Here is a 21769-nt window from a genome sequence, read left to right on the forward strand (position 1 = left end):
ACTTGCTAGTTTTTTTTTCATTTGAAAAAGATAAACTTTGTCTCTTCACTTAGTATGAAAACCTGAGCTTTGCAAGTATTGTAGTGAAAATCATCAAATCTCTCTCTCTTCTTCTTCTGCTTTTTAGTCCCTTTGATTTAAATCAAGATATGGAGAAACACAAGATTCTTCATTAACTATTTCAGTGCTGGTTTCACAATATATACCACTACTACAGCAAATTAGAATAAATCAAGACGTTTTTGTTTTCTTACAAGTCATATGTAGTGTATTAAGTACGCCTAATCCACTCCAAGCACAATAGTCACTTTTCAAAAAGCTATATTAAAACTCATCATTTTCTATGTCAAATTATTCTCCTGTAATTTTATGTGTTATTCCTATGTGTTTGCTGGGTATATCTACATGCAGTAACTATGTAGCATTGGGTAGCTGTTCATGTGTAACACCATCCTCAGAAAATCCACACACTGGCTTTGGAGAATCTCTTGCAATGCAGTGAGAACTGGAAGGCCTTCAGCTTTCCCTGAAGAGGTGCCCTGAGCCTAGGAGATTCTCTGTTAGGCTGTGACATGGTTTTAGAACTGAGCTGCTTGTTAGTCTATTTAGCAGAGTATTAATCTGGGAGTATTTTTGCAGAGAATGGAAAGGAAGTGATAAAATAATTTTTAAAATCTCCAGTTGCTAGTATGAACGTCTGAAGTTTGCATACGGCATAGATGGCATTTGTGTTTTGTTAGGTCTGTACATTGAAGCAGTCTTTGAGTGAAACTGGTCTTTTCCCCAGTAGGGATGATATCTATTCTCCTTCTCCAATTATATGTAATATATATACGTTTTGTTGTTTTCCTCCCACAGTGGATGTAAAGTCGGAGGTTCCCGTGGGATTAGAGCCTATCTCACCATTAGACTTGCGAACTGATCTCAGGATGATGGTTCCCATGGTGGACCCAATTATGCGTGAAAAGCAGCTACAGCAGGAACTACTTCTGATCCAGCAGCAGCAGCAAATTCAGAAACAACTGCTGATTGCAGAGTTTCAGAAGCAGCATGAAAACCTGACCCGCCAGCATCAGGCCCAGCTCCAGGAGCACATAAAGGTAGCAACATTTTTCATTTATCCCTCCCTTTATCTGCAAAACTGAATATGCTTAGGCAGACTTGAAAAGGGAACATGCATGAAAGGTTGGCTGTGACTGAGAGATGGCATTTGAGTGCTTATTTCTCTGTATTTGGGTGATAAAAGCCTTTTCAAGCAAAACTGCTAGCGCCTACCAGCGAGTTGCTCACAGCAGACCAAGGCAGTACCATGAGAATCATCAAGCTCATGAAGCCACCACACCCACAGAAAATCAAACTAATTATTTTACAAAGCTGGATTTTCAGCCAGACTTCAATATGACTGTCTTTTCTGTACGTGCAGTTTTGAATATATTCACAGACTGCTTTTTTTGACTGCCGTTTGAGTTTGTGCCCACAAATCAAAGTGATAGGCAAGTGCATAATATTTGCTTTTGTAAAACGGAGGCAAGCCCTGAAAGTGTTGTGTTTTCACTCTTCTCTGAGCTGCTTCATATAATATAAAAAGAAAATGATTTATGGGGTTACATGCACTATGGTAGGATAGCTATAATGGATTTTGACCAGGAATTTATGATCATGTCTTTCTTTTAATTTCTTCCTTCTGATCTACTTGCCATTGTGCTACTGTGCTAAGCTTCCGCTCGATGGAGCTGACAAATGCAGCAGAGCACAGCAGCCAGAGTTGGGTGATGCACTGGCTAAGAACCCTGTGCATTTTCCAGGCATTTTTGCCAAAAGAGAAAGAAGTGAAACTGGAGCAGCAGGCTGCTACTTGACGTTAGAGTTAATTTTACTGACAGCCAATAATGCACTATCCACCTTAAAAGACTGGGGAAAGTTGGTTAAGGGGTGAAAAGAAGTGTAAGCACAAAAGAAAACACTGATAATCAGTTATTCAAGGGGGTTGTTTTAGCTAGGATTGACCTAGAAAACAGTGCAAACTGCACTCTCTCATGTCTTTTTGTTCTGTGCAAGTTACAACAGGAACTCCTAGCCATTAAACAGCAGCAAGAACTCCTTGAAAAAGAGCAGAAACTGGAGCAGCAGAGACAGGAGCAGGAACTGGAGAGGCATCGCAGGGAACAGCAACTTCCTCCCCTCCGAGGCAAAGAAAGAGGCCGAGAAAGTAAGAGCCAACTACCACGAATCCTAATAATGAATTAATCTATTCCGCTTTGCCTTCTCCCAGCTGAAATGGCCAACGAAAAGGAGCTGAAGCAAGCCTGCCACTGTGTGAAATATGCAGCTAGAGAAGTCGAGGCTGTGCTTGCAGAAAGGCAGGGCTGCCGCTGCACCCCGAGAAACACGTTGCCGGTTTGTGTGCAGACCTGAGGACTGTAAGAAAGCACATTTTGGCAAGCCTGTGTATATGCCCCCAAGAATCTAGCTCTTTTATTAAAAAGGAGGGAATTTGAAAGCCTTAAGTATCACTTCAGAACTTCTCACTGAAGAGTTTATTTCCCAATATAGAAAGCACTACAAAACAGCAAAAAAATCAAATTACTTGCTGATTAACTAATTTTTAAGCATTATTTCATACTGAAAATAAACCAAAATACATAAGAATATCTTTGGCTGAGACTTCTGAATACTTTTTGCCTGCTGTTTGTTCTTGATGCCATTTCGTGAGGCCCAACCAAGAGTTATTTCTAGCTTGTATATAGCGCTAAGGCAAATGACAGAGATAAAGGATACTGTTGGAATTTGGTGCTCACTAGAGGGAGACAGTTACAAATAAGTGTCCTTAGTGAGGTTAGTTTAAAAATCAGGTTGTAGAAGTACATTGTGAAGGTATTCAAAATGAAGCTGCCATGAGCAGATATTGTTACTTGCCCTGCTAAATAAGCACAAGAATTAACTGACGAAGACCGAAGCAGAGAAGAGCTGTACTTTATGTTCATGGTGATCATATGCTCCTGCCTTTCTTCTTGGGTGGAAAAATGTTTCAGTTCACTAGTTGTCAGTGTACCATATTGTAGACTTTAGAAATTAAGGTGTCCTTGGTGCTTCCAGTACTTTAGTGAACGATGAATCCATGAAAGAATCACCAGCCTATTGGCCCAGCAGTAGGAAGGTGACAGAAGCCGCAGGAGCAAAAGGTTTCTACAAATGGTAGGAAAAATCAGCCTCTATATAAATAGTTGGTCTTTATTAGTGCTCCCACCAAAGGAAGAGCAGTGATGTGAACTCAATGGTTCCCTTCTCAGTTTACCTTGCTGGGTGGCTGTTCAGTATGTAGCAGCCAGCTAAGCAGCACTTGTGACCCCCCAGGCCCAACCCCAGTGTTCACTGATGATGATGATCTACTTAATGAGCAGAGGAGGGAAGGAAGGTGCGGGCAGGGGAGTTAGGGTCTGAAGCTGAAGGGTAGTAGAGGTATTTTATGGGAACTGGGTCCCAGGGGGACATGCTTACCAGCTAGCTGTGCTGCATGAGAGTTGGGTAACCAAATACTTAGAGTATCAGTGCGCCTTAGTGCTGCTACTTTCAGATAAGTGTTTTTTCTTCCCTTTTCTGTCACTGTTTATGGAAAAGTGAAAGATCTTTTTCATGTGTTTTTTGGTTTTTTTTTTTTATGAAGAGTATTATGGCTGTGAGTAAAGAATCATGTCTCATGCTGGAAGTAGGAATTGGCAGTTTAACCTGACATTGACATGTTCTACTTCTTGTACTGTATTGATTTAGCCACCAAGAGAGGTCAAAATGCACTGTGTCTTCCTGGCATTTTGGTGTTTCTGTTGGTTTTGTGTCGTAAGAGTACAGTTATCAGCTAAGACTCATGTTTCAGACTGTGGTCTGTCTTCCAGACATCACAGGTACAGGCTCTTAAGTGGCTTAAATAAAAGGCTCAATGCTGGCTCTTTTTTGGTGTCTGCTCATAACCGAGACAGTGTTGAGAGGGCAGTTTTCCTGTGCTATTTCTATTACTCTACTAAAAGAAAAAACATTCTTTACTGCAAACTCAAAGTGACCTTTTTTCACGATCTTTTTAGTTCTATCCTTGGTTATGTATTTGGGAATTATTAGAAAATAATTTAAATTCTCTGGCCCTGGATAAATGGCCTCATCTACTGTTGGAATATTTCTTATGACTTCGAATTCCTGTGTTATAGCCAACTTCAGTCTTCTACAAACAAACATTTAATCTGAGTGTTATCTCATTTTAACTGATTTCCACCAATATTTTTATAGTTTACAACACTTCCAGCAGCAAGACATGTTTTTTTTTGTGTTTCGTTTTCTTTAAAAATGTACTTTTTTTAAGTAAAGGTAAGATATGTTTAATTTTGTGTGTCTTAGGGGCAGTGGCCAGTACAGAAGTGAAGCAGAAACTTCAAGAGTTCCTGTTGAGTAAATCGGCAACAAAAGACTCTCCATCAAATGGGGAAGAATCATTCCATGAGCCGCCACCCCAAGCTCTGGTACACGTATGTTCAGTATTAAGCTGTTTCCCTTGCCTCATCAAGGTATCTGTTAAAACTTGCTAGAATGCTTCTTCAGCAGGGGTACTGAGAGTCTGCCTCCAGAACAAGATAGTTCAACCAAGAAGTTACCAAAAAGCCAGAAGTGTAATAATTCTGGTTAAACTGAAGAGTACTTGGTGTTTGGTGATGAGATGAGAGCTATAGAGAAAAAGATGCTGTCAAAAATTTTTATAAACCTTTTGTTTCAACTGCTTCATCTCTTGATGCTATCACAAATTTTACAAATATACCTGTTATTTTTCCAAGTCTCTTCAATTTTTGCAGTTAGAACAACTTTGTGTTTGATTTACTTGGATTTTGAATCTATCGTGAAACTTGTTTCTTCTTGAAGAGATGCTGCTTTCCAGTGAAGTTACTTGAATGGTGTAAGTAACTCACAAGGATTTTGAGAAGGATAGTGGTCATTTAACTTTTCTTACTCTGATGAATTTTAGTATCCAAAGCTGCATGTTCTTACCATGCCTTGGCCTTGATAAGAATCTGCTTAGACCATTGAAACAAGAGATTTTGTTCAGTCCTGTAATAGGCCTATTAACATTTTAAGAGTTTACATTTTTACAGTTTTTATCCTCTTTCTTTTTTTTAACTAATTAATTCCTTTTTAACGTCCTTATTACAACAGACACATAAGTCAATCCAACAAATTGAACTCCGGCTGCATTTCTGAAAGACTTTGATGTTATGCCTGAATAGATGTTCGATAGGATAAACAGAAATGCATATTATACATTAGATTTCCATGTAGTACTAGTTCGTTTTAAAAAGAATTACTGAAGGCCTGCCCTTCGAATTTCCATTTTGAGATAATCAGAGCATTGTGGTAACACGATTTAATATATAGTTACATTGTTTCTGATAGAGATACAGTACTTAAAATGTTTTATTTCCTAAATAATGTGTAAAATTCTCTTGAGTAAGATTTCTAGACTAATAATCTGAGTTTAGTTCTGAGTCTTCAGATGAGTGAGAACAAGGAACTGTGCAGAGGGTGTCTTCTGCTACACTAGGGAAAGTAGTACTTCCTCTCATGGTAGTGTGCCTTTTGACAGAGACGTGTTATTGATTAACCATACTACATTGGGAGGATAGTGAGAGACTCTGTAAAAGGCCAAGTAAAATTATGGTTAGATAAAAATTTTGAAAGTTTCCCTCTCTACCCCTCTAAATAGAAAAATCAACCAAACAAAAAAACCAACCCTGTCTCTGGGCCAAATGATGCAATTTCTTTGCAATTTGCAGTTTCCGTGTTCAGCAAGATCTGTCCACACTATTTCTTTTATCCAGCAGTTGTCAGAAAGCACTCTTCAGCTTGGAGCTTCTCTGCTGACGTGAGTGCTATGGGCTGCAGAGTGATGTGCTCCAAAACTTGGAAACTTTAGTTAAATGCAAGGTTTTATCTACCTTGTCTGCTAAATAGTTTGTTGGATTTTTTTATTCAACGGATACTAATAACTCAATATTTCTGGTTAGCTTTATACAAACCTCCCTGCCCTGAAAATCGCCCGCATTTTGAAAGAAGAGGCTGGACCAATGTACCTCTATTTGTATGTAATAAACAGGACTTAAATGGCTTTTGCTGTGCCTCAGCTGGTTCATATTACAATGCAACAGTCTAAAATGGTCAATTCCCCAAACTGGTGACAGATCCTGTCTGTAGGTCAACATGACTCTTATCCTATGTGACTTTTCTAATGCGTACAAAAAAAACGCGTTCTTGGGAATCCCAAGGAGTTCCATAACTTACTGTAAAAGTGAAATTGGTTACATGAGCCTGTGGTTTGTGCGCACTTAGAGGAACAAGAACATAAACACAGCTGAGACATGTGTACAACATGTGTAGATAGTTACTGCTGGTCACCTCAGTGACTGCTAATTTGTGACCTCTCTGTGTCTGCTGCAGGGCTGCCCACCATACCTCACTGGATCAAAGCTCTCCACCCCTGAGCGGGGCCTCGCCACCATACAAATACACTTTACCAGGAGCACAGGATGCCAAGGATGATTTTCCACTTCGTAAAACGGGTGAGTTAGTGTAGTTTATTCGAGCCCTTTACCCAGCAGTTCTCCCACCCTTTATTTTAACCAGGCTGTCCATCAGCAAGGCATATCTCATAATCCACAAAGCCTGTTCAGGATGATACTATGGGTAAGTTCAAAGATCCTGACTGCATCTTTACAAGGTCAGACTGACCACACGGTATCAAGAGTTGGTGTTTCCCATTGCTAATAGCTAGTGCAAGCTTCAGTCCTGATAAATTTAGGTTCTAAAGACTATCATTTCATGGATCTTTTATGGCATTGTTTTCTTTGTCTCAATATTACTTCTGGGTTTATTAGCGCTCTCTCTTTTGCTTGATAGATACAGTATCTGTCTTCAGATGGTATGCTGCCTTTAGATGATGTTTTTCAGGACATTTTGAGGGGAATTCTTGAGAGGAGGAGGAATAGGATTGATATCATATTTGGTGTCATTGATTGTCAAAGTTTGTATGTATATGTGCATACACGCATGCATATGCACACATTTGTGTGTGCTTTTTACAAAAGCAGTGTATAATAGTACAAGAATATGTTCATTTGAATGTTTCTGAATGTTTCAGAGGATTTAGCAACTGAAATTTTTGGCTTGACAGCAGGTGAATGGTAGACTTGACTTTTTGTCCATCATAAAGCAAGTTAGAAGGATGGTGGTGGAGTCCATGTGGCTGTTGCTGCAGGTCCTTGGCACAGTGACCGATATCCAGGAATGCAAGGAGACACTAAGAGGAGGGGGGAGAAAAAAAGAAAAGAAAACATTAGGTCGCTTATTGCATGAGTCTGCTGTTGAGTGATATAGTTACATTCAGAGAGAAAGTCTGACCCCCTACTGTGCTAACAGCCTTTGAATGTGATTTACCCACTGGGAGATTGAGAACTAACTGCAAAACTGGTACTGACTTGAAAAGAAGTGGCATTTGGAAGCAGCATACATTCAGAAAGAAAATCCAGTCTGTGTCTAATACTTTGGGGCAGATTCTCTAAGCTCATATTATATCCCCAAATATTTTCAAAGGAATGAAAGGATTAAAAGCAAAATGCTAATTTATTCTAGCTGAATTACTCTTTGTATGGTATAGTGGCAATATAACAAGATTCTGTAAAATCTTGTTCAGGCTATTCAGTCACAATAAGCCCTTATGTGGTTCTCTGCTTAATATCACTGTGCAACATATATTTTATGTGCCAGTAGAAGATACATTTCATTTTTTAAACAAAAGGATACACTCTACATCTTCTAAATACTGTGAATTCATCTACATGGTTTTGAAATGCAACTTTTAATTTTTCTTCCGTGTTTATAGATCTTAAATGTTATGATTGATATTTATGATGTGTCAGACTGGTGATCTGTAAAACAAAACATTTTCAAACATTGTAACTGTAAAGTTCTTGTGCAGCTGCTAATACTTTTATATCTCTGTGGGGGTTTCAAAATATTCCTTAATTCAATTCCCATTGTCTGCATAAGAGGACTACAATATAATTAAATCCAGATGTTTTCTATATGTTATTCCAAATATTTGGGCATGCAATGCGTCAGTTCCAAAATTGAACAAAGGACATGATGACTCTCTGAAAAGATATCTGCAGAATAAATAGACAAATACTAATATAATCATTAGCATAACCATTTCTATGACATTTACATAGCGAATCTGATAAGCAAATATAAATGAAGTGTACAGCATGCTGTATGTTAGCAAGAGAGTGTATTTGATAGCTCTCTGCATCCGGGAAAATAGCAACTGTTAAATATCCTGTTTACACGTCTGATCTCTCTGTATACTAGAATTGTTTAATTCCAGCCTTCAGCAACATCCCCACAAAGGTTGCAATGGTTGTTCATCAGATTGAGAGTAAAAGCAACAGGAACCAAATCGACACAAGCCAAATGACCCTAAACTGATCTGGGTGGTTACAGGGCCGTCCTCCAGGCAGAGGGGACATTGTGGAGCCTGTGCCATCCTCATGGGACCTTACTAGACAAAGATGTCCCACGAACACTCATGTATATGGACAGGCTATAAGCCTGCAGAAATGTGACCTTTGCCATGAGGGGTGAACCTCTTTTCCTTTCCTTTAGGCTATGAAGGCTTATTGCCACTGGCTCCTGGTAAACCCTCTGTGGTGCTGAACCTGCATGAAGTCAGCAATTCATATGAAAGCAGACCTCGCATTCCTTTCAGCCTTAAGAAAGGAATACCTGTTGTGGGTTTTAATTGCAGCTTTCTTATGCTTCTCAATTTTATTTTCCATCTTCGTAATATAAAATACAGAGGTATCTTTCTCTTATCCAACTTTAATACGGTGCTCTGGGAAGATAATTCTGCTTGAATTGGTTACTCTAAGATCACACTTAATGGGCAGCAAAGCTGAATGATTCTCTCCTGACATCCTAATGTGTTTTTCAGTGCTAAGGGAACAGCAAGTGTCACACAGGCACTGTAAATCATGAGTCTTGCTTGCTCACTTTCTTGTTCAGTAATCTATTTAACCTTTGCTTGATTAGTCCTGAAGTGACATCTCCTTATTAATCTTTTAAAAATGAATTCAGAGAGACTATTTCAGAGGAAAATATTCTGTGCAACTTTTACTCTTCTAGCATCTAGGTAAGGACTTCAGTCTTGCTCTTTCTATGTTTACAGTTAGGTACCAGTGTTAACATCCTAGTGGAGGGACTCAGTATCTCTCTTAGCCATGTGGATTGTTCCTTTCTGTACAAGATGCAGCAGAATTTGTCAGCAGTAGGCTTCACACAGCTTAGCTGCATGGAGGATTGGGACTGTCCTAGGGGCTAGAGGCCAGGATATGCAACTCACTGCACAGCTGCATTCAGATGCTCTGTGTTGACAGACTTTCAAAAGAGCAGAGCAAGGGGAGCTACAGCTTCATTGGACAGATAAATATACCATAAGGAGAAGCTCCACATCTGTAGCTAAGAGCAGAATTTAGCCTAAAGAGCATAAGATCAAATTTTGAAAATGTCCACAACTTTCACCATGGATACCAGTCGTAACATGTGTTTTCTGCAAAGCACCCAAAAGCCTGAGCAGCACATGGCTCATTAACTTTCAATGAGACTAATGCGTCTAAATTACCCAGAGAGGTCTGAAAATTCCTCCCTATTACTGAACACTTTTGAAATTCATACTGACTGTTGTAAGAGCTCAGATGGGAGCTGTGCACTTTTGAAGACCTGATCATTTAATATGGGGAACTTTTGATTGTCGATCTCCATAATTCTGTGTCTAGCTATCTAGGAAAATATTATCTACTTGACGAGGTTACTGTAAAACTAACAAAAATGTAGCAAACAATGTGGGTTTGAAAAGGTAGAAGTTCTTTCCAAAGAAAGTTTTTTGTTTTTTTTTTTTTTTTACCTTATTGAAATAAATGCAGAAATTCTGGCAAATGGTCATAACATTTACATTTTCTTCAATCTGTAACATTTCATTTTCTGTGTGCAAGTGTTGATGCAAAGCAGCAAAAGCCAGTAAATTCCAACAAAGGTTAGCTCTCTAACTAGAGCTGCATGCTTTTTTAAAATGTTGCTATAGATGGAATTTCTGAATTTTGCCTCATGTTTTTGCTTTTGTTGGAAGAAATTCCCGGGGACATCATCATATCAAGTATGAACTGTTTTTTCTTTCCTGAGTTTAGCACAATCGTGGCAGAATGGGAATGTCAATCAGTATTTCTATTTGTTTTGGATTTATGCCAGTTGAGTCTTTCCTTGCTGATGGAATTGTAAGCTTACAACTTACATTTTGCTTAGGGAGCTGAAGATCACTCACAGTAATACTATTTGAGAAGATGTTTGTAGCTTGCTTTCTGAAAATTGGAAGCATACTCAATGGAAATATAGCATGGGTTCTTTAAACAGCAAATAGGACAAGGCTCTTGCTTGAAGGGAGGTGGAAATTGTGTAATTTCATACAGGAAAAAAGAGGAGATGAAGGATTGTTTAATATTATGATGAAAGAGAGGAAGAAGGCTGTGGTGCGCAGTCATGAAGATCACTTTGTAAAAACTATATTAAGTTAACCTGATTAGGCAGTAGAATAACAGCATAGCTCTTGGGTAATGAGAGTGAAAGATTCCTGAATGAGAACTCAGCAGATGTAACTTTTTTTAAAAAGAAATTAATTAGAATATTTTCTTACCATTATTCTTTCTGCACTTAATGACTCAGTAATTTACTGGAGCAGTTCAAACCAAGAAGAAAAACATTTCACGTGTGAAAGTTTTTCTCCCTTTCCCTTTTGTGCCACCAAATTCCATTTCTGTTGGCATTTTCTAGAAAACACTCCTGTGAAGTAACAGTATATGAAAAGGCTGAATTTCTTTTGGTCTTTGGTAAAAAAAAAAAAGGCTTAGAGGATTACAAACCCTCAATTACCATGTCTGCCAAAATGAAGAAGTCAAGCTCAGTAGAGGGAAGCATTATTTTTGTCTGAGTTTGAGTGAGAACAGTAAATGGGAGAGGCACTTTGTTTATTGAAGCAGAGGAACAAGGCAAACATGATATGATTCTCCTCATTTTATCCCATTTTTCAGGGATGCTAAGCATTCCTGCCTGTCAGAGTCCTCGTTTTGCTGGGTTAATGAACAGTCTTGACAAATTTGGGCTAGGTGGTGTGCCCAAAGGAAATCACCGGTGCTTATCACAGTGTGAGGGGAAAAAATCCTGATTCTCATCCCTTCTTTTTCTTAACTTCTCTTCCCATTAATCACTAGACTATTTTAGCCTTCCTAAATTCACTATCAATAACTTGAGAGGGCGTAATTAATAGCGAGAAGTTTTAGAAAGAGAAGAAACTTTCACTTGCAGTTGAAGAGTGAATCCAAAGCAAACTGTTAACAGCTTCTTTCAGAGTCATGTAATGAACAGGCCAGAACAGAGTTCAGCCCCTAGGAGCCAGCAGATCTGAGGAGGTGTAATACCATCGTAGCTACTGTGCCGGGCTGCAGTCATCTCAGGTCCATCAGGGTTCTGCAGCTTCCTAAGCTGGGAGTGAAGAGGGATGCCCTATCACTCTGATTTAGCTCAAGTTAAAGGAGAAATTTTTTGAGGTAGCTTAAAATTAAATAAAAATGAATGCTAGGGTAGGCTTAATGACACCGTCAGAGAGAAAAGCACTTGTGTAGGTATGCTTTGGTATCATGAAACCTGCCAAGGCCTGCACCAGGATTCAACAGGAGTCATCACGAGTGTGATTCTCATAAAGACCATCACAGTCTTCCCATCAGTGTAAGATTGTTCCTCTAATATATTTTATTTAACGCTTACTTTTAATTGTAGGAAGCAAAAGCGTTATGTGTGGGTAATCCTTACTCAGTTTCAAGATGACCTGAATAAAGATTTTTCATTGTATTTCTTTTTTAGCAAAAAATCCACTACTTGTATATAACATCACTTTCTGTCTTGCCAGTAATTACTGTGTTGTGCTAGAAACTGAACCTTCTCGATGGCTAGATTAATTATACAATCTTGGTCTATGTACTATCCTAATTCTCCTTTTACTGCCCAGTGCATAGCCAAAATTGAATTACAAAGTTCTGCTTCATGTGGTTACATGAAGGTTTTCTTACACAAACTGTGTATGTTTTCAGAAACGTTCTATAAATTAGCATTAACAAGTAGCTTATGTAACTTTTTGATAAGCAGGTAATCAGATACTGGACTGCTTTTTGACTTTTGAACCTAAAGGAAAGAGCTTAAATAAGAAGCAGGGAGCAGTCCTAAAATCTAAAGCTTTTTAAGAGCATAACGTCCATTGAAAATGAAGTGAAATGGTTTTAATGGGCATTTCAAAGTCTATTCCCTCTGGATAAATAAGTAACAAAATATTGCATATAAAATATGAGACTCTTTGAAGTCAGTAGAAACTGTCCTGTGTGATTTCATTGGGACTAGGATGGTTTTTTTCCATATATCTAGAGCGGAGATAGTTGAAAAGTAAACAAGAACATCTAAAAGATGGGAAAAAGAAAGAAACGGACAGAGAAGTGAAAAGTGGAAATCACATGGTATCAGATCATCCAAAATAGAAGATGTTGGTTAGTAAAAATTGCACTTCTCCAAACTCCTGCAAAACATAGTTTCGCTGAAAAATCTGTTCAAACCCACAGTTCTAATTAAGGGTTTTAGCTGCCAAATAGCATGTTCTGGCTAAAGCCAAGTAAGTATTACAGAGTCATTCATGAACAACGGCATAAGCTTTGTACTTTGCTTTTGATTTTCTCATGGGAAAGTAATATAAATGAGAGTGATACGTCCCTGTTGGCTTTAACTGTTAGAAATGCAAAGCATGCTGAAATTGTACATAATTCTCTTCCAAAGGAAAGGAAATAGCATTTCAATGGTTTTCCTCAGTGTCTCGTTGAGTTATGGTGGTGCACAATTATTCCTGTTAAATTACTCTACCAGATGGAAGGTTACATTGTATATTTAGCTAATTGAGTTGTACGGGACTGGAATTATGTCCCAGAGCATAAAGAACCTATCTAAAAGTAAACTTGTTTTAATTCAGTTTTGTTGTCAAAGTGCAGTATCAATGACTAATTAAGACTGAACAGGTGGGGTTTTTCTCGTCACTTCACTTAACATGGAGAGATCCTTTCACAAAGTTAACCTTGCCTACAGAAGTTAGACAAACATATTTTGAAAGTCCAAACAACTTGCGTCCGATTTGATCTTCATTTGTCTTCAGTGGAGCTGAAGTGCCTTGCTGCTCTTGAGCTGAATTTGGCCCACAGTTCTCATCTGCTAGGAAAGCAAGATACACTGCATTTTGGTTGCTTTTGTTTTCTTGGCATCCTGTACTCTCTGTTGCCTTTGGACAACTCTAAAGAGTACGCTTCAGCAATCTAGATCTGCCCAGCACTCATCTACTGATGACATTGATGCCCTCTTAAACTGGGGAAGAAGGTGATGGTGTTTCATTATGTATTTCTGAAGGCTGATGAAATATTAGATTATACTTTTTGCCTGCCATCAATGAGTTATCACTGCTGGATATTTTCCTAGATTAAAATCTGTGTAATTTAGTCACCCTATTAACTAATTTCTTCTTGTATGGGGCTTGGGGAACAACATAATAATGAACATGATTATTAAAAAAATAAATAAAATCCTATATCTAGGGGTCAAATTCGGACCCTGCAAAGCCTTGACTTTGTGGCTAGGGGATTCTTTCTGGCAATTCACTGAAGAAAGTATTTTTTCTTGTGTAAAATTAGTGATTCAATGGATGATGGAGGAGGATTTAGGCTGAAGAGTAGTATTTGCTATATTTGCAGAAAGTATGGTATTATATTCCCATTACTTTTTCCCAGCTAGAACTGGCTGGTATATATGGTCAGAAGTGAGGGCAAGAATAACCAGTGGAGACCTAACCAGAAGGACTGCCAGTCATGCGTATCTAAATTTGGTTGTTACCATTGAAATGGTATTAAATGTATTGAAATGTCTATTAAATGGCCCGTTTCACCTTCTTCTTTCTCTTCTACACCTCCTGAGAACTCAAATGTGATTTGGCTCCCCTAAGTGCTATAAAAGTGCAAAAGAGTTATAGATTTTGAAGATGTACAGCGAAGATAAGAATTAATTTTAAAATATCCTCATTCTTTTATTCTATGTTTCAAGACAGTACGGTATTATTTGCTTTTTAATCCCCCATTTATTATTGCAAAAGAGTATTAGTTTGCGTGTAAGAAGATTAAGATAGACCTGACATAGCAATAATGTGCCCTGGTTTCAGAAGACTTGACATGTAATGAGGACTCAAGAGGCCCAGTAAAACCATGGCCTCACTGAAACCACTATGTAGCTCAATTGGTGCAAATGTAAGGAGATGCTGTTTCTGTGCTGGGGAATAGAAATTATTAAGAATCTTCTCAAGAGACCTATTCTTTTGCCTCACAGGTTACATGCAGAACAGGTATCAACAGGAAATATATCACATCGATCACCCTTTCACGAAAAAAGTAAAGATCTCTAATTCTGCCTAAATGCAAGCACTATACTAAGTAATTCCTACATCTAACTCAGTAAATCATTCCTAGAAAGATAATACTTCTTTGCGTGGATAATAAACCAGAAAGTTTATATTTCATACAGACTGCAGTGAATAACAAGGGAAAGTTAGACATTTAAAATGGCTTCAGGGAATATTTCAATTTTTAACCTTCTTTAGGAAATCAATGAAAAATTGCTAATCTTGTTAAATTGGCTTCCTTAGCCTGAAGAGAGCTGAAGGGCTGAGAGATCCCCTCTAATCTAATTAGCTCTTATACCATGTGTTTCACTAAACCTGTTTTTTTATTTAGGGAATGGTTATTTACCTTAGTCTGAATAAATAAAGCGTTCTACCTTTTACAAAAGTAAAATAAAGCAAAGGACTAAAGGGTTTTACATATGACCAGCACCCCCCTTAAAGCAAATGGTTGGACAGGAAACAGTTTTGGTGTATGCTGAAAACACATCAGGTCATGCAAGCCAAAAAAACAAAGTGTCTCCATCCTGTACCACTGTATCTGGTGCTCCAACCTCGTTGGGACCACCTAGCGGTCTGGTCCCTGTAGTTCTTGGAAGAGCTTTAGAAGGCATGTGTAAATAGCTTTCAGTCTCATGAACCTAATTTAAACTCTTTCAGAAACAGCATTTTAAATTATGAGAATTTAGAAGTTATTGAACCTACTGAATTTTGCTACACACTGGTATCTCCCAGTCGGTCAGCCAGTGGGGAGGATGTCCCATGTGTTCATTGTCTAGTATTGTCTTGTATCAGGGCGTGACCTGTATTCTCTGCCTTTCTGCCTGGCTTTGGTTGCATTGGTAGTTCTGGTGAGGAAACTCAGACCATCTCCTCATTTGTCCTATCTGATGATGCACAAGAGTATCTTGTGCCTTTCATTCTATCTACATCCCTGAGGGGGAAACTGAGAAGTTTCTCCCTCGCCCACTACCCTCAGTCTAGCTGCTTATGAACCTTAAATATGCCTCTTTTGGTTGTTTTCATTGGTGCAATAGTGAGATGGGATTTGACTTTTTCCTTATCCCCAGGTTCTGGCATGGCATAGACAGGCAACCTGCTTTGAAAATTCTCAGTTGCCGCAGTGCTATAAAGAAATTTGACAAAGGATAAGCCACTGGTATGCTGTCAATACCACCATCGTGCTAGCCAGTACCGTCTCATTATTTTCTCTTGTTCCTCTGTTGGTCTACACCCATACATCATCCTTTTGTCCTATAACTTAGACTGTAAACTCTCTTCGGCATAGCCTGTCATGGTTGCATGTTGTAAAGCACATAATGCTTATCTGTGTGTGGCTTTCTAGTGGAATAGTATAAAAAATAACAACCTATGTGGTGTGAAAAAAGAAAGATTAATTGACTCTGTATTCTTTTATTGATATTTGTGAAATATAAGGCAGGAAAAAACAATTAATAACTCCTGCATGGAGTGCAGCATAGAGTATATTAAAATCAGTATATGACCGTTCACAGCTTAAAAAAATGTCAGCTAAAGAAGTAGAGAATACCAGTGAAGATTTACTTCAAGATCACAAGGTCTTTGTTTTGTAATTGTTTCTGTTGACTTAAATACGCTAGAGATGTCTAAGTTATTGTTTCAAAATGATCTTGGTGATAACAGCTGGTGCCTGGGCAATAGGGAGCAATTTATCATTCTCAAGTAAGATGTGAATTTTGCTGCTGTTGCTTGTGTTGTTGTTGGAATCTTTGTAGCCAAATTTAGCATCATTTACCTCGACTGCCCCACAGCTTTTCTAAGCCAGCCTGCCAGCAAGGAAAAGGAAATGCTTTCCCTTTAGAGCCTTTCGAAGTCTGGACAAAAGCTCACTTTCTGTTCTTCAGGTTTCCTATATATGGCTTTAGCCTCGAGATGAGGACCTGCTAGCTATGCACCCTCTCCCATCCCCCATTTCCTGCCTGGGTTCATTAAATGCTGATTTGAAGTTGGCACGTGCTTTTCTGGTACAAAAGTAGTACTGTGTTCCAGGAACCATCAGAAAGTAGTGCATTATTATCTTTTACATTCCCTTCATATATATGTCCTCTCCCCATGCATAGAAAGGATTTTTATCCCTTCTTCTTAAATATCTCTGTGTGTTTAATAAAATGAAACAGTGAAGCAAAGCCCTGTCAAAAAACCCTCAACTCATTTGGGAGCAATCTGACCCCAGGCTATATTCTTTAATGCTAGTATCTGCAAATTGCTAATATTAAGCAAAGTGAAGTATAAGACATAATAACTTCACCAAACCATTTCCCTATCTCTCATGCTTGTGTTTAGGTATCGTGTTACGCAGGAGAGAATAATTTTCTTTCACCTGAGCAATGATGGTTGTTGTGATTTAATTAATGTGTACCTGTATAGAAGCCTGCATATTTTCAGTTTTTAACAGTACAGTTACTTCCTTCTTTTTTGCTATATGAAGCCACCATAAAAGATGAGAAAAATCATTGAGATGCTGTCCGTCTTCTTCACCTGGGACCAAAGTTCTCAGTAGAGATAATTACAAGTCAGGCCAAGGAATTAGGTAACCAATCCTTAGGTTAGATATCATCCTGTGATATCTTCTGTTGTTGTTTGAACTAGTACTTTCTGTATGTTTCATACTTGTTTCTCACTTACAGTTGCTTAAAGAGTAATACCAGTTCATTATTACCAGCACTAAAAAGAGAATAAGCCAGGTAATAGCAATGAAACTGAACAAGCCATATTACGGCAACATCTCATTATTCCAAATTATGCTGCAGTTACATAAACAGTCATTTTCAGGCTAGTCTTTCCTGAAATCCACTCGAGTGAATCATTCAGATGAGTATCAGCTGATTCCCGTTGAGATCAATGACATGGGCTTTGATGGCCTTCAGAGAAAATAGCTGCGTCTTGTTTTCTTTGCAACAAGACACTCTCAAATAATATATTTTCCCTTTCTTACAGTGGAACTGATTCCCACTGTTCTATTTAGCCCCTGTTCCAAAGGGCTAAATGTAGCAGAAGTGCAAAGATTTGTGGAGCAAAGAGGCTGGGTTAATAGTGACTAATTAGACACATATTAGATGCATACTGGTTCTTAGCAGGATTTTAGATGAATAGCCCAACCTACCAGCCTGCTGCCATGAAAATGTGCAGTCTGTTTTCCTCACATGCTGCATTCCTGGCTATGTGCTCCTGTTTTTCTCTTTTGTCTCTGGCATTCTGGCTCCTTGGTCAGTTGATTCAGCCCACTATAGTTGCAGGCATCTAACCCAGCAAACCCCACCTCATTCAGTGCCTCCAGCACTTTAAGGAGGCCCTGTTTCCTCCTTAGAGGACATGTCCTCTATGGGGCAGAATTAATTTAGTTTTGCGTCCTGGACCTGAGTGGGATGCTCAGTGTACAGAAAGTTAGCCATGTACATTAATTATCTTGCTGAGTCAATGTCTTGATTTATGGCTGAATCACCACATGAAGTAATAGACTGCATGAAGGTCTTTTCAATGGGTTTGTGGCATTAATGGAGAAAAAAAAAAGGTTAATTTTTCAGGGCTTGTATCTGCATGAGGAAGCTACTCTGCAGCAAGCTGGTGAGTAAAGTTGTAGCCTCAGAAGTTATTTGGCACTGGCTCCCCATGTGACACTTCATTTCCACATGGAGAATAGCTTTGGGTGATGAACATAGTCAACCTTGGCAGTGGATTAATTAAGCTGAGAAAAGGTGCTAATAATGTGCAGCAGAGACGTCCAAGGGTGGCTAATGCAAAACAGTTATTTTGAGCATTATCCCTCTATAGACCACTTCTAAGAACCACTAATTGAAGTATTGAACCAAATGCTTATTTGAAACATAAGGCAGATTAATTATAATAATTTTTCACCATTTATCACTAAGGCTTTCCAAGTGTCTTGCAAATAGGAGGGGAATAATTTAATTTTTTTTAAAAAAAAAAGTTTGGAAAAAACCTATTTTCAATTTTTGCTTACTTATTTGCATGTCGGAATTTAAAGGATTTAAATAATTTCTGATTATAGAATCATAGAATCATAGAATGGTTAGGGTTGGAAGGGACCTCAAAGATCATCTAGTTCCAACCCCGCTGCCATGGGCAGGGAAATCCTCCACTACACCAGGTTGCCCAAAGCCTCATCCAACCTGGCCTTGAACACTTCCAGGGATGGGGCATCCACAACTTCTCTGGGCAACCTGTTCCAGTACCTCACCACCCTCAATGTGAAGAATTTCTTCCTTATATCCAATCTAAATCTGCCCTCTTTCAGTTTAAATCCATTGCCCCTTGTCCTATCACTACACGCCCTTGTAAAAAGTCCCTCTCCAGCTTTCCTGTAGGCCCCCTTTAGGTACTGGAAGGCTGCTATAAGATCACCCTGGAGCCTTCTCTTCTCCAGGCTGAACAGCCCCAACTCTCTCAGCCTGTCTTCATAGCAGAGGTGCTCCAGCCCTCTGATCATCTTCGTGGCCCTCCTCTGGACCCGCTCCAGCAGCTCCATGTCCTTCTTGTGTTGCGGACTCCAGAGCTGAACGCAGTATTCCAGGTGGGGTCTCACGAGAGCAGAGTAGAGGGACAGGATCACTTCCCTCGACCTGCTGGCCACGCTCCTTTTGATACAGCCCAGGATACAGTTGGCTTTCTGGGCTGCCAGCGCACATTGCCGGCTCATGTTGAGCTTCTCATCCACCAGCACTCCCAAGTCCTTTTCCTCAGGGCTGCTCTCAATCCATTCTCCGCCCAGCCTGTATTTGTGCATACATTAGTCTCATGTATGTGCTTTGGGGCAGTCTGTGTGTATATATCATAGAATCATAGAATGGCATAGGCTGGAAGGGACCTCAGAGATCATCTAATCCAACCTCCCTGTCATGGGCAGGGACACCTCTCAACTAGACCAGGCTACTCAAGGCTCCGTCCAACCTGGCCTTGAACACCTCCAGGGAGGGGGCATCCACAACTTCTCTGGGCAGTTTATTCCAAAGTCTTACCACCCTCGTACTGAAGAATTTCTTCCTAAGATCTAATCTAAATCTGTTCTCCTTCAACTTAAACCCATTTCCCCTTGTCCTATCAGTGGACACTCTTGTAAAAAGTCCCTCCCCAGCCTTCCTGTAAGTTCCCTTCAGGTATTGGAAGGCAGCTATTAGGTCCCCCCGAAGTCTTCTCTTTTCAAGGCTGAACAATCCCAGCTCCTGCAACCTGTCCTCGTAGCAGAGGTGCTCCAGCCCCTGGATCATCTTTGTGGCCCTATATGTATATACATTTATAATTTTTATCCACAGCTCTACCTTTGAAGCTTAAGATACTTAGTTTTGTCTTTTTAACTATCAGAAGACAGTTGACAATTATAGATGTGTTATTACCGCCTTCATATAGGAGTGCACTGAAGCACATAAGATTGCTATTGCAATCCATACCTGTTGCAGTCAACAATAATTCTGCTTTAAATTTGGTGGGGCAGGATAGTGCAGTCATCTCTACATTCACACACCAAGTTAATGCCTGAGCCACAGACGTGTATCAGGAAACCACTTCCCAGTTCTGCATTTTGTCCATTGGAGCAGACATGCTCAAACTGCTTAAATTTACATATTTAGTGCACTGAAACCTGAGTTCTTATTGTCAGCCATCTAGTCCTAGCTGGTACCATGTTAGGAGCTGGCAGTGTCTCATGGAAGATGTTCAAGAAAGCCAGTGTTTGAAGTAAACACTCTTCAAACTTTGGCTTTGTTTTTTTAACTGGGAGGTTTATTTTATCATTTTTATTATAATAATTTATAATTTAATTCTCCATGCCTTTTCATTTTAAAATTTATTATTTCCATATAAAAATGATCTTCATCTGTCTTCTCAAATGGCTCATAAATTCAGACATTGATATCAAAGTCTGCTTTCTCTGCTTATATGATTGATTCAGATGCAGAATATGATGGGAATGTGGCAAAAATAGAAAGACAGTTTCTGTGACTGAGCATAAAACATTCATGCAGAAGTGCAGCATTTCTCTGGCGAGTGTTGCAAAGGATTCGTATTGCATTAGTCTGTCAAGCGTATGGAAATATTCTCCTAAACCTGAAGAGCATGGAATGAATTGAAATAACCATATGTGCAAAAGGAACGAGCACCTTTTCTTCCAAGTGTCATTGTACCTGAGTGAGACCTGTGGTGAAAGCACGTAGTGTAATCTTAGACCATTATTATGTTTTATATTTTCAATTTCATAGCAAATGGTACCTTAGACAGCAAACAAGTCATCCGTACTCCATCACTAGAACAGTCGGTCCTAATAATGGTAGTAACTGATAAAAAGGAAATTTCTGGTTAATATTGTTATTATTAAAGATTTCCATTGTTTTACTAGCCTACGTATCTTGGTCTGAAATGCACTTAAGGCAGAGGCCACTTAAAAGGAAGCGCTCGCCAAGAGGGATGTGGCAGGTGGCAAAGGCCAGCGCGCGACTGCAGGTTACAGCAGTGCCCCGGCGGAGTTTGCAGCCCCTTTGCTCTTGCGCGAGCATTTCTAACATCCCCATCCCTGAGGGGACAAGTGGGACGGCAGGAAACAGATGTACAATATTACATGCCGGGCAGGGACTGGAATCACAAGCATAGGATGGAGTTCCTACCTCAAAGTGACAAATGGTATAATGTTGAATCGAATGAAGATTTCATTTATTTTGGTGTTCTGCTAACTCTTGCTCCTTCTTTGGGACTGAGCTTATGTCTGTGCATAGGAGAGAGAACTGATCCCTCTTTCTAGCTCCCTCTATTTTGAGATGGTGCTTAGCCAGGCCTCAGTTCCAGAAAGGGAAATATAAAAAAATTCTATTCCACAGTTATCTTTCACAAGCTCTTAGCAGTCTGTTTGAGAGAGGGTTTACTTAGAAGAACAGATAAAGGAGTACATGAAACATTTTATCATGCTGAAAATATCACAAAATAAAAACCACAGCAGAGCTTCATCTATGGCCTTCATATGAAAAAAACTGTGTCCATTTAGGAAACAAAGGAGGAACTTGCCCAAGGTGCATTAAATATAAGCCCAGGTTTTCTGGGAATCAATCTTACTTCTTCATTTTCAGAGCATATATTTTTCTGTCTAAGTGTTATTAGGACACTGTCATAAATCTAGTTGTT

General features: G+C 39.2%; 1 protein-coding gene across 1 annotated transcript in view; it reads left to right on the forward strand.

Moving 5' to 3' along the window:
• The window catches only part of HDAC9 (histone deacetylase 9), a 412038-nt gene that overhangs the window by 175821 nt on the left and 214448 nt on the right, over positions 1-21769 (forward strand). The window contains 5 exon segments of the mRNA XM_086615076.1: positions 859-1100; positions 2059-2209; positions 4384-4466; positions 4468-4511; positions 6469-6590. Coding sequence (XP_086471202.1) covers positions 859-1100; positions 2059-2209; positions 4384-4466; positions 4468-4511; positions 6469-6590 — 642 coding nt within the window.

The sequence above is a fragment of the Tauraco erythrolophus genome, chromosome 7 (genome assembly GCF_009769465.1).
Source record: "Tauraco erythrolophus isolate bTauEry1 chromosome 7, bTauEry1.pri, whole genome shotgun sequence".
Taxonomy (NCBI): Eukaryota; Metazoa; Chordata; class Aves; order Musophagiformes; family Musophagidae; genus Tauraco; species Tauraco erythrolophus.